General features: G+C 49.0%; 1 protein-coding gene across 2 annotated transcripts in view; it reads left to right on the top strand.

Annotated features, from left to right (window-relative positions):
* AXL (AXL receptor tyrosine kinase) overlaps positions 1 to 13,109 on the top strand; it is a 77,574-nt gene that overhangs the window by 17,702 nt on the left and 46,763 nt on the right. For both annotated transcript variants that reach the window (XM_081868811.1, XM_081868810.1), the window contains exons 3-4: positions 4,153 to 4,253; positions 5,591 to 5,773. In XM_081868811.1, the coding sequence (XP_081724937.1) occupies positions 4,153 to 4,253; positions 5,591 to 5,773 (284 nt within the window). The remainder of the gene's footprint in view (positions 1 to 4,152; positions 4,254 to 5,590; positions 5,774 to 13,109) is intronic.

A 13,109-nucleotide genomic window follows, 5' to 3' on the forward strand; every position in this document is an offset into this window, starting at 1 on the left:
TGGGAAATATTTCCAGTTGCTCAACCCCAAAGCAGCATAACTTGGTGAGGAGGAGAGGGGCTGGCAGCTTTCCTCTCCTGGCCTCGCATGAAGCTTTTCTCCTCTGCTTCTTTCATTGCCCTTTCCGCTGGCAGGCCAGGCAAAGTAGGAACTGAATGGGGATGAAAGGCGTAGGGGCAGCTTCCAGGACCGTGGCCCAAACTGGATGTCTGAAGTCCTGGATTATCCAAGAGGCAGGCTAAGGGCTTATCCACCCTCCTGCTGCTTCTCTGATCCGCCCCTCTGTCACCCCCCCCCAATAGCCCAGGGGAAAGGGCTCTTTAGCCCACAATTCCGGTTTTCTCTGGAATGACATTTGCTCCAGTTTAGCACTAAAGAGTGGGTTCTCCCTGGGAAAGGAGCACAACCGTGGGAAACAGCTTGCACCCATGTCTTCTAAGCACATAAAGGATAGCTCAGTCAGTAGAGCATGAGACTGACCTCGGAGTCAGTCACCATCTCTTAGCCCATGGGTAGGCAAACTGAGGCCTGGGGTCCAGATCCGGCCCAGTCGCCTTCTAAATCCGGCCCATAGATGGTCCGGGAATCAGCGTGTTTTTACATGAGTAGAATGTGTCCTTTTATTTAAAATGCATCTCTGGGTTATTTGTGGGGCCTGCCTGGTGTTTTTACAGTGGTACCTCGGGTTACAGATGCTTCAGGTTACAGATGCTTCAGGTTACAGACTCCGCTAACCCAGAAATAGTACCTCGGGCTAAGAACTTTGCTTCAGGATGAGAACAGAAATTGCGCGGCGGCGGCAGTGGGAGGCCGCATTAGCTAAAGTGGTACCTCAAGTTAAGAACAGTTTCAGGTTAAGAACGGACCTCCAGAACGAATTAAGTACTTAACCTGAGGTACCACTGTACATGAGTAGAATGTGTGCTTTTATTTAAAATGCATCTCTGAGTTATTTGTGGGGCATAGGAATTCGTTCACCCCCCCCCCAAATATATAGTCCAGCCCCTCACAAGGTCTGAGGGACAGTGGACTGGCCCCCTGCTGAAAAGTTTTGCTGACCCCTGTCTTAGCCTAACCTACTTCACAGGGTTGTCGTGAGGGCGAAATGGGGGGGGAGGAGAACCATCTGCACCCCCTCGAGATCCTTGGAAGATAAAGGGGGTATATCAATGTAATAAATAGTAATAATAATAATGGTTACCTTTCTGGTGGTCCACTCCCCAACCCCACGCTCCATCTCACAAAATGGTAATTATAATCCATTACTGGATTATACTGAATAAAGTCCCTATTTTTTTCCTGGGGGAAGCAGGCCTGTTGTGCAACAGCGCCAAATTTGCTGTTATTGTGCAAATTGAATTTGCCCATACGCGATTGAATTCCACCCGCAAAATAGCAACAGTCTGGAATCTCCAACAGTTCCCACGCTTTTTATATATTTTTTTACTCTGCCTTTGTTTCGTTAGCTGCGTGGGCTCTTTAAACTTGTTTCTTTCCTTTCCTAAAAAGCTTATACATTCATCTCGAGTTTAATAAACAGCAAAAGACACAATGCTCAGCTGGAACAAACAGAAGGGTTTAAAGAACTCTGTAGAATAAACACACACACACACACACACAACTAGCACAAGAGTAAGATGCTTTGTTTTGTCTGCTGCTGCTGCTCCTCGTGATGTCCAGGAGGAAACTGGCAGCTGGTCTTCTGGATTCAGGAGTCTGAGGATGGAAGGGGGAAGAATCATGACCCATAAACAAACAGAGAGGTTGTCGGCCTTTCTGCAGTGACACAAACAACCCAAAACACAAACAATCCCTAACCAGCGATAAACCATAACCCGGAGGGGTAGGGGCCCCAATATTTAAAATCAGAAATATTGGGCCCCTGTACAATTTGCCACAGCATACCCTCCAACATTTCTCCAATGGAAATAGGGATGTCCTAAGGGAAAGCAGGGCATTCTGAAATCAAATCAGAAACCGGGGCGGCTTTTGTAAACCCTGGAAAATGGGGACATTTGAAGAGTCTGCCGTGGCATTCACGTCGAGTTGAAAATGTTGGTTCTGTATGCCCCAATTCTCTTAACAAATATCTCAAACGTTGTCAGAGGTTTTCGGTGCATATGGGACCCAAGTTTATATCCATGGATTTTTTATTTAATTTTTAGATATTTATTAAGATTTTTTATAGAAGAACAAACATACATAAGAAAAGAATACATCACATCAAAGAAAAAAAATAAAAAAGAGAACCAATAAAAACATAAATAAGGCAATAAATGATCAAAAGAAAAGAATCCGCTTTTTAACTTACTATCTTTGTAACCTTCTTTCCTGACTTCCTCACATCTCCCTTTTCTGTGTTCCCCTTTACACAATCAAATTCAGCAGTTCCTTGCCCTCTTTCAAATCTTATTCAATATTATACATTTCACCCTATTATGTCTTCATTTTCCCTTTCCTTTTAATTCGATTTATCACATATTCTTTATAGCTTAATCCCTTAATCATTTGTTCAGCTTCGACATAATAATATTACTCTGGTCTTACCCATTTTTGCCCTTAAAACATTTTTGCATATTTTTTTTTACTATATCACTGATGCCATGTTATCTCCATATCCAACCATGGATATCCATGGATTTTAATGGTATTACTCATAGTGTGTTTTGTATCCTGGAAATGGGGGGGGGGTTTGGACACCCCCCCCCCCCTGTGCTTAGCCTCCTGGAGTGAGGCAGGGGTCGGTCAGGGGTGAGTGGTCTAGATTAAGGTTACCAGATTTTTTCAAAGAATCCAGGGACACTTAAAAAAAACAGAGAGAGAGAGAGAGAGAGAGAGAGAGAGAGAGAGAGAGAGTTATTAAAGAAAAAGTTATTTTAAAAAATAATTAATATATTTCTCTTCTGTGGTCTCCTCTGTTGCGTGGCCTTCCTCGGGACCATGGCCTGCTCTCTTGGAGAGCTAGCCGTCATGGAGTCAGGCCTGGGCTCGACCACGTGTCCTTGCCCTCCTGGTGCTCTCCCACCTCTCCTTTTCAGTCGTGTGGCAAGGTCAGGGCTCCCCTCTTTTTTCTTCTTCCTCTTTCTCTTTCTTCCTTCTCCTTCTCCTCTCCTCCTTCTCTCTGTGCCAGCTCTGGGGTTTTCCTGGCCCCTGAGTGCCACTGGGCAGTCGGCCCGGTGGCCAGGCGCTCTCGCTCCCGGCTCAATTTGGGTTGCGGGGTGTGTGTGTGTGTGTGTGTCAGTGGTTCCCCCAGTTGACACACTGGGTGTCCCCAGTTCCCCCTCGGTAGTGGCAGCGGCAGTCTCAGCAGCCAGGAGCCAGCCTGATAGCGCAGTTGGCTCTGGATGGCTTCAGGAGCTACTCGCTGCCCGCCATTTTGCCTCGCCGGAAGTCCCCATATGATGTGTCTTGTGCTGTTGAACCAATCAAACAACATTTATTCCTTGCTAATAAATCTACAACACTTAAAATATAAATACGGGGACACTCCGGGGACAGATTTTTTCTGGGGACAGATTTGTAAATCCGGGGACTGTCCCCAGGAAACAGGGACGTCTGGTAACCTTAGTCTAGATGAACTTTCAGACTGATCCTGAGGGGATCAGTGGCTCAGTGGCAGAACATGTTTTGCATGCAGATGGTCCCGGGATCAATCCTGATGTCTCCAGGTTGGGTTGAAACCCTGGAGAGCCACTCCCAGTCCGTGCAGACAAGGCCAAGCCAAATGGACCAATGGTTTGACTCGGTATAAGGCAACTTCCTGTGATCCTACCCAGCAGGGCTCTTCTCATGTTCTCATGAACAGGCCTGGAGCCTAGCCTGGTAGTATTCACCTGAGCAAGTGGTCCAGATCAGGAGCAGAGGTTGCTGGCATCTGACTGGAGCGAGCCTTTGGGGATGAGGTTGAACTGTGGGACCTGCTGTGGCTGTAGAGACCGATACGAGTGAGATGAAGGCGTCCGACTGATGCACCACGGCGTTTCTTCTCTCTGAGCTCCTCCCGGCGGTCATTCCTCCTCTGGTCACTGCTAGAGATACTCTTGTTTAGGGAGGGATCCCACAACCCTGCTCTCTCCTCAGATCAGGAGTGAATTGAAGGCACCAAGAAGCCAAATTAACTCCCTGTGTTGCTGTTCTCCTCTTCCCTGACAGCATCCCTTCTGTTCAGCTCTCGGACATGGGGAACTACCAGTGCGCGGCCTCGGTGAACGGATCTGAAGTCCTCTCTGATGAAGCCTACCTGAATCTGGAAGGTAAACGCCGTTCGTCTGAGCGTGATGTGCACACACCAGATCACACTGAGAGGATCTTCCACAAGTGTTCATCACAGGGTCGAAGAAGGAAGGTGGTGACAAAGAGGAGCTGGAGCCCAAATTGGCTTTGTAACCATCTTCTCTTTCTTTCAAAACTTTCCCAACGTGAAAGTTTTAAAGAACACAAACGCAACAAGTACTGTAAATATAAATGGAAGATGTTTTGTCTAGGGTGAGGCCTTGGTTCCTTAGCCATACATGATGACCTTGTGCGAGTGTTTGGGTGAGTTGTGTGGAGTTTCTACTGCGGTTGGCGGAGCCCTAGATAAGACTGGGTTTGAGTGTCTCAGCGGAAGCCTGCCAGTGTTGTAGTTTGTGGATTGTTGGGATCTGTGATTGCTGAGAGGGAGAGAGCCTGTGGCTGTGCCTGATTGTAGACTAAATATGTCCCAAGCCGCCAATTAGTTTCTGGGCCCAATTCAAAGTGCTGGTGGCCTATAAAGCCTTAAATGGCTCAGGACCACAATACCTCAGTATACACCAACCCAGACAATGCACTCATCATCTGAGGCCCTTCTTTGTGTGCCTCCTCCACGAGAGGTCCAGAGGGCAGCAACACAAGAACGGGGCCTTTTTCGGGGTGGCTCCCTGTCTGTAGATTGCTCTCCCAGGGAGGCTCACCTGGCGCTTTAATTATATGCCTGTAGGCACCCGGCAAAGGCATTCCTTTTCAACCAGGCCTTTGGCTGATTAATATTCCACAGCCTTTTACACGTGTTTGTGGGAGCGGAGTATTGTTTTGTTATATTGGTTTCAACTATTTACTTGCGTTTTTTTACCTTGTGTGTTTTTTTACCCTGTGAATCCTCTTCATATCTTTGGATGAAGGGCAGTATATAAAACTAATAAATCAAAATAAATAACACAGGTGTGTTAGCAGACATGCAATCTTGAGCGAATGATATTGAGCGAATGATATTGAGTGATATTAATAGATTATTATGTTTTATGGATCTGTATTGCTTTATAGACAGTATTTAATTTTGTCCGATTTCTTTTCTGAAACACTTTGAAACATAAGTATATATATATATAAACCCACTTGAGATAATGGTAATAACTTGTACGTAAAATAACAAAAAATAAAAATTACAGCGCCATCAGGGACGAAAACCCGCTCTTCAAAGCTGAATTGGCACAAACAGCAACCTGGGGGAAACACGAACTGACGTTTGCTTCGATTCCGCTTTGAAGAACATCACATTTACGCATCACAAGGAAGCTTTCTGTGTCCATTTGCTGAGTCTATTCCTTCTTGCCCCCCCTTTTGTGTCCAGGTCTCCCCTTTTTCACCGAAGAGCCCCAGGATCTGGAGGTCACAGTCAACACCCCTTTCAACCTCAGCTGCAGGGCTCAAGGCCCCCCAGAACCAGTGCGGGTGATCTGGCTGCAAGACAGCGCCCCCCTCAACTCCTTGAACGACCCGCAGGCCCGGACTCCTTCCACACTGGCGTTGAGAGGTGAGTCGCACAGCGGATCACGTCTGATTCCTCCGCTCAGAAAACTACCTTTACAGAAAGAAGTCACGTGATCACCTCCATACCATATGCCCAAAGCAAAATAAATCCTGGGAACTGTAGTTTGTTGAGGATGCTGGGTGTGGTAGTTCCATGGGGCAAACTACAGTTCCCAGGAATTTACAGGAGAAGCCCTGTGCTGTCCGGGAGGTCAGCTGTCCGGGGAAATACATATTGGGTGTTTGGGACTGGTCCCCTCTCAATCTCCTCCTTGGGACCAGAGCTTTCAAAATCCATCTGTGGCTTTCTTCCGTCTCGATCCATGGCTTTCTTTTGTGGCTTTGCCTTTCCATGCGGAGTTTAATCTTCTCCGTGCTGGGAGCCCTAATTCCCGACATCTGGGTTGCTCTGTATGTGAAGAAGCATACTTTGTACACGCTCCATAGTTCCTTCCTCGCCATTCCCTGGCTCTGGACCAAGGTGTTGAAAACAGTTTCAGGGCCTAGCTGATGAGGCTCCGATCGACCTTTTGTTTGCTTCTCCTTTTTCTGCATCTGGGTGGCTGAGCCAAAAATCCCCCGTCCTTTATTTTTCTCTCCGTTCCGCTGGCTGCAAAGAGAGAGCCCTGCTTCTCCCCGCAAGCCAGTCCCTCTCTGGCATTATTGAAGAGCAGGGGGCAGGAGGGAAGGGCAGTGAATGCAGGAGGGGGGACCCCTATTCTCGCCCTCCATTCAGCCTTGCCTTCGTGAGCGTGCCCCTTTCCCCCCTTCCCTCACGTCCTTGTTCATTGTCTCGGGTGTCCCCCTCTTTCAAAGCCCGTCTTGTCCCCAGCCTCCAGCTTCTTTTGTTCCCTTTTCTATGCGAGTGGCTGGTTCCCGATGGCTCGGCTGGGGAGGGGGTTTTCCTCTGAGCGTGGGAACGGGCCCTGCAAGCCTTGCCAAATGCCAATTGGGCAGTGTGCGTGCGTGCATGTGCAAGCGTGTCTCCGTCTCTTGCCGCTCACAAAAACAACGCTGACCTGTTTTGAGGGTCCAGGGTGCTTCACCTTCGTTCTCTCGGTAACCCTTACAACACCCCTGTAAGGTAGGCCAAGCGGTAGGGTGGCCAGACGCATCTCAGCCGGTGTCGCTTGTGTGAGAAGCTATAGCACTTGGTGAAATGCCCTCCTCTGCAAAGACGCAGAAGCGCTTGTCCTGCTTTTAATACAGTGGTACCTCGGGTACAGGGGGACACGGGTGGCGCTGTAGGTAAAAGCCTCAGCACCTAGGACTTGCCGATCGAAAGGTCGGCGGTTCGAATCCCCGCGGCGGGGTGCGCTCCCGTCGCTCGGTCCCAGCGCCTGCCAACCTAGCAGTTCGAAAGCACCCCCGGGTGCAAGTAGATAAATAGGGACCGCTTACTAGTGCGAAGGTAAACGGCGTTCCGTGTGCTGCGCTGGCTCGCCAGATGCAGCTTCGTCACGCTGGCCACGTGACCCGGAAGTGTCTGTGGACAGCGCTGGCTCCCGGCCTATAGAGTGAGATGAGCGCACAACCCTAGAATCTGTCAAGACTGGCCCGTACGGGTAGGGGTACCTTTACCTTTATCTACCTCGGGTACAGTGGTACCTAGGGACGCGGGTGGCGCTGTGGGTTAAACCACAGAGCCTAGGACTTGCCAATCAGAAGGTCGGCAGTTCGAATCCCCGCGACGGGGTGAGCTCCCTTTCCTGGTCCCTGCTCCTGCCAACCTAGCAGTTCGAAAGCACAAAGTGCAAGTAGATAAATAGGTGGCGGGAAGGTAAACGGCGTTTCTGTGCGCTGCTCTGGTTTGCCAAAGCGGCTTAGTCATGCTGGCCACATGACCTGGAAGCTGTCTGCGGACAAACGCCGGCTCCCTCGGCCAATAAAGCGGGATGAGCGCCGCAACTCCAAAGTCGGTCACGACTGGACCTAATGGTCAGGGGTCCCTTTACCTTTACCTCGGGTTACATACGCTTCAGGTTACAGACTCCGCTAACCCAGAAATAGTACCTTGGGTTAAGAACTTTGCTTCAGGATGAGAACAGAAATTGTGCTCCGGTGGTGCGGCAGCAGCGGGAGGCCCCATTAGCTAAAGTGGTGCTTCAGGTTAAGAACCGTTTCAGGTTAAGAACGGACCTCCGGAACGAATTAAGTACTTAACCCGAGGTACCACTGTAATAGTATTAATAATTTTATTATTTGCACCCTGCCCATCTGACTGGGTTTGCCCCAGCCACTCTGGGCGGCTTTCAATGAGTATAAAAGCATAATAGACATCAAACATTAAAAACTACCCCATACAAGGCTACCTTCAGATGTGTTCTATAAGTCATATAGTTATTTATCTCCTTGACATCTGACGGGAGGGCGTTCCACAGGGTGGGTGCCATTACCAAGAAGGCCCTCTGCCTGGTTCCCTGTAGCTTCACTTCTTGCAGTAGAAATGGGTGGGCCATGTGGAGATCGGGTAGGAGATGTTTGGAAGGTCCCCTTGTTCTTTGGCACCACAGATGACGGGCAGTACTGCAAGCCACTCAGAGCCATGAGGGTGAAGCAAGGAAAGACCATAGCTTAGCCCTTTGAGCATCTGCCTTGCAGGTTCCAGGTTCAATCGCCCAATGACATCTTTGTCGGTCTATTTAGCATAATATTGTGAACACTGGACTCCTCCAGGCTACCTATTTATTAAGCATTCGTTCTTATTTGCGTGGGACATGGGTGGTGCTGTGGGTTAAACCACAGACCCTAGGGCTTGCCGATCAGAAGGTCGGCGGTTCAAATCCCCGCAATGGGATGAGCTCCCATTGTTCGGTCCCAGCTCCTGCCCACCTAGCAGTTCAAAAGCACGTCAAAGTGCAAGTAGATAAATAGGTACCGCTCCGGCGGGAAGGTAAACGGCGTTTCCGTGCGCTGCTCTGGTTCGCCAGAAGCAGCTTAGTCATGCTGGCCACATGACCTGGAAACTGTACCCTGGCTCCCTCAGCCAATAAAGCGAGATGAGCGCCGCAACCCCAGAGTCGTCCGCGACTGGACCTAATGGTCAGGGGTCCCTTGACCTTGACCTGATTTGCTTGCACAAATCTTATGTGAAGATTGTACCACAATCTGTACCACATCCAGTCTTTATCGAGCATTCATTCTTAAAAAAAATATGGCAATAAACATTTGTCCCCCGTTTGCTCTGATTTGCTTCTTGGGCGTTTATACAGTTTTCTGTTTCTCATTTGTTCACCCCACACTTCTCACTGCATTTTCCTAGCCTCAGGAAGTGGATTTGTTGTGCTGAGGTGACAAGAGTGTTTTAACCCTGGCGGGCCTAAATTTCCCAGCATGCATTTGAATCCCTCCTGAAAAATGCTGACGGGAGCCTCTGCTGAGAGTCTTTCCTATCCTCTCTGGGCCACTTGGAGATCCTCACCCACCCTGCTAGCCGATGGCCTACTCTGTTTGCCCCAGCACAGTTTGGGGGGCTTCCCAGAATCCTTGCCACTGGGCTTTTCTGCCAAAGGCCACCGGCTGACTAGCTGAAGCCAGCCACAGCTATTTTCCTTTTCTTCCTTTTTTTTTTTGCTGATTTGGCAGTTGCGTGGGGTTGCGAGCCTCAAACCAGAAGCCTGGCTAAGAGGAAGTGGGTGTGAAGGGCTTCTTTGGCCAAAGGGCATCTCTTGCTGCTCCTCGAATAGAAACCAAAATCTTGGCAGCAAGAGTCTCCTTGCGGCCGTAGCCCTAAGCACACGGGATGCTGGAGGCAACTCCCCTTGAGCCCGGTGGGACTTCCATGTGTAGGACGGAGATTTCCGCCAGAATCTGTTCTTGCCTGGAAGTATAGTCTGTGCCATGCTGCTTCTTCAGACGCAGGGTGGGTTGGAGGCGAAGGAGTGGTGCAAATGGCAAGATGTCCTTGCCATATTATTGCAAGGGGAAAATACTTGCAAGACAACCAAGTAAGACAGGAAGGATTTGGGAACCTGAGGCTGGTGCAATAGACTCTCCTGCGGGGGCCTCTGATGGTAGTTTCAGAGAGAAGGGCACATGCTTTGAATGCAGAAGGGCCTAGGTGGAAAGCAGCCCTGTTTAGGGAAGCTTTTAATGTTCGATGCATTACTGTACAGTGGTACCTCGGGTTAAGTACTTAATTCGTTCTGGAGGTCCGTACTTAAGCTGAAACTGTTCTTAACCTGAAGCACCACTTTAGCTAATGGGGCCTCCTGCTGCTGCTGTGCTTCCGGAGCACGATTTCTGTTCTCATCCTGAAGCAAAGTTCTTAACTTGAAGCACTATTTCTGGGTTAGCGGAGTCTGTAACCTGAAGTGTATGTAACCTGAAATGTATGTAACCCGAGGTACCACTGTACAAGCCAACTAAACATCAGGAAAAAATTAGCTTGGGCCTGACTCTTGAAAGGATGTCAGCCAAACACCTCCTATGACAAAAGGGAAGAAAGGGGGGGTCTGTGTACCCTTTGGGGTTCAAATAACAAAACAAACCCCTGATCTGCAGCTCGTGTTTCTTGTTTCTTTTTTCATCCCGGTTTTTAAAATGGTGTTGCTCCACGATCCATATCTATCCTGTGGCTGTCCTGTCATAGAATCAGAGACTTGTACAGGTGGAAGGGACCCCGAGGGTCATCTAGTCCAACCCCCTGCAATGCAGGAATCTCAGCTAAAGCATCCATGACAGACGGCCGTCAAAACTCCGCTTAGAAACCACCAAGGAAGGAGAGTCCCCAAGCTCCTGAGGGAGAGCCGTTTCACTGTCAAACGTCTCTTGCTGCCAGAAAGTTCTTCCTGATGTTTAGTCGGAATCTCCTTCCTTTTAACTTGAAGCCATGGGTTCGAGTCCTACCCCCTAAAGTTTGAAATGCTTCATTTTGACGTCTCTCCTCCGCCCTTACGGACGCACCACCAGCTTCAATCCATATTTAGAAAAGGAGCGGCCGAGCGGTCATTTTAAGGAGGTTGTGTGGACAAGGCCCAAGCCAGCAGCAGGCAAAGCATTTTCCCTGAAACATCTGGAGGGTATTAGTGGCCGTGCAAAACATCTGGGGAGGGGAAGGTGACAGATTAGCAGCAGCTATGCACACATTTCTTTTGCCCTGTTGTGGTTACCTGGGGTCAAAATTGTTCTGCTGGGTTTTGAAAAGAGAACAAGAGGAGGGGGTTTGCCCCTCTGGCCTGTTTGACCAGAGGCAACAATGGCACGAAAAAACCCCCATTTCCGCTCCCTGTGGGAAGATAGATGCATTGTGTCTCTCCAAGCACTTTCAGTTCTCTTAAAAACAGTTGCCCTCCGATGTTCACACACTGTCCTTTGTCGTGCTCTTCCCTTCCTCCTCCCCCCTCAGAGCTGAGGTTAAAAACCAGCCATTCCAGTGTCTTGAATAGTGTTCCTCTACCCTGCACGTGTTTTGCCTCGCCCCACATACCTGCCGTGCCTCTTATTTCTCTTATTGCTCATTTGGCCTAGCCGTGGCATGCAGTGAGTCAGGGAAGGGGAATTCTGGGCAGGAGGTGACATGCATCTGAGTCACGAGCCAGGATCCGGATGCCGCTGCAGGAAGCCGGCCAGGGGAGCATTTGGACGAGGGGCCCTGAATGGGCAGATGTGGGGCCCAGGCAGTGACTGAAAGATAGCTGGAAAAGGATGAAGGCTTTGATACCTCTGATTTAGACCACTGGTATTCAAGAGCCTGGCAAATGGCCCTTTCTGAGGAGATTTCTCATGGACGAAAAATATCCAGTGGGCCTAGTGACCATTTTTTTGCAATGGTGCGATTTCCTTTCGCTTACTGGTGAGGAAGCATGTGGCCGGATTGGTCCCTGTCGGCTTACAGCACCGTTTGGGTCATGTTGGAAACACAACCACTTCCATCTGTAATTAATTTTTTTAGTGGGACAAATGGGAAAACAAAAGCGTAGGGAGATACCGTTTTATTTATTTGGCGAGCCCACGCACTTGTACCTGTCTTTCTTTTTGAGCTTAATTATTTTGATGAGGAAATATTTCAGCTCTTTTCTTCCCCCGCTTGTGATAACGCTGCGTAGATTATTTCTTTCTTCCCGGAAGTCCTGTCCTCACCAAAGGGACATGCATCCACCAGACTGTGCATCCTTCCCAAATCTGGGTGGTTGGGTGACCTTTCATGTGGCAATGAGGGATGTTCCTGGAGAGGAGGTTTGCCATGAGTTGCTGTGTGCAAAAGAGAGGGGAGTGATGCAAAAGGTTGAGAAATGTGCAGGCAAAGGAAGTGTGACCGGGGGGATGGAGGAAGTTGGATGAGGTAGGGGTGGTTATGCATGTCAGAGGTGAGTGCCTGTCCGTGAAACAAAAGATGCATTTGCGGACAGCCCAGGGTAGAGGAGCATTTAAGCAGATGGTGCTTTTATCTCTTCGGTGTGGAACAAAAGTGATGTTAAAGGCATAAGGCCAGGGTTATTTCTGACCATGTGGTAGGCCCACCTGAACACAGAGCTTCGAAAATGTGCTCTTTGATCGTGCAGAATGGCTTGCTTGAGGGTTCTTGTACTGCCTGGCACTTGGTGGGCCACTGGAATTTGGGTCATACCCTGCCAGGACGGACAGACAGGCGGACGTTATTGCCATTTGAAATGTGGGCAGATGAGAGGGAGGAAAAGAGACTCAGTGCAGAGCTCTCTGGGAAGTGAAATGGTGTGAGAATCATCAAATTTTAGAGTCAGAAGGGATTCCAAGGGTCATCTAACCCAACCCCTGCAATGCAGGAATCTTAACTAAGCAGAGATACAGAATCTGTGGCCCTCCAGATGCAACCACGACTGCTCCAATCATCCCTAACCATTGGTCATGCTGGCTGGGAATGATGGGAGTTGGAGTCCACCAGAATCTGGAAGCTGCCACGTTGGCTGCCTCTGTGCATTCTTCCCTAAGCATATGGGGAAATGCTAGTGAACCACACGTTTCCCTGCTACAGGCTGTTCCCTTGTTGCAGTTGGTGATAAATTGCATTCTTGATAGGCAGGGGATTGTCTTCCTCTGATTCCAGAGAGGAAGGGTTTGGTTTCTGAAATGTAGGAAGGCCACACATTATCACTTTTGTTCAATAAATGTTGGTCAGAAATAGAAGCGGCCTGCATAATCTCAGCGTTAAAGAAGTAGTTGTGCACCAGCTTCGAACGAGAGTTTGGGTTTTGTGGTGTGGCTTTTGCTGTTTGGACAGAGGAAAGGGGGAAACAGTCCATTAAAAGCTGCAGATTCACTCTGTTACTTGCTGAAGGAGAATGTGGATTCAATCTGTGGGAATCCCGTGACAAATCTAGTGATTAGCTGTAGGAAAAAGAGATACAGTGCAACTGAAACAC

Source organism: Podarcis erhardii, assembly GCF_964252035.2.
Source record: "Podarcis erhardii genome assembly, chromosome: 7".
NCBI lineage: Eukaryota > Metazoa > Chordata > Lepidosauria > Squamata > Lacertidae > Podarcis > Podarcis erhardii.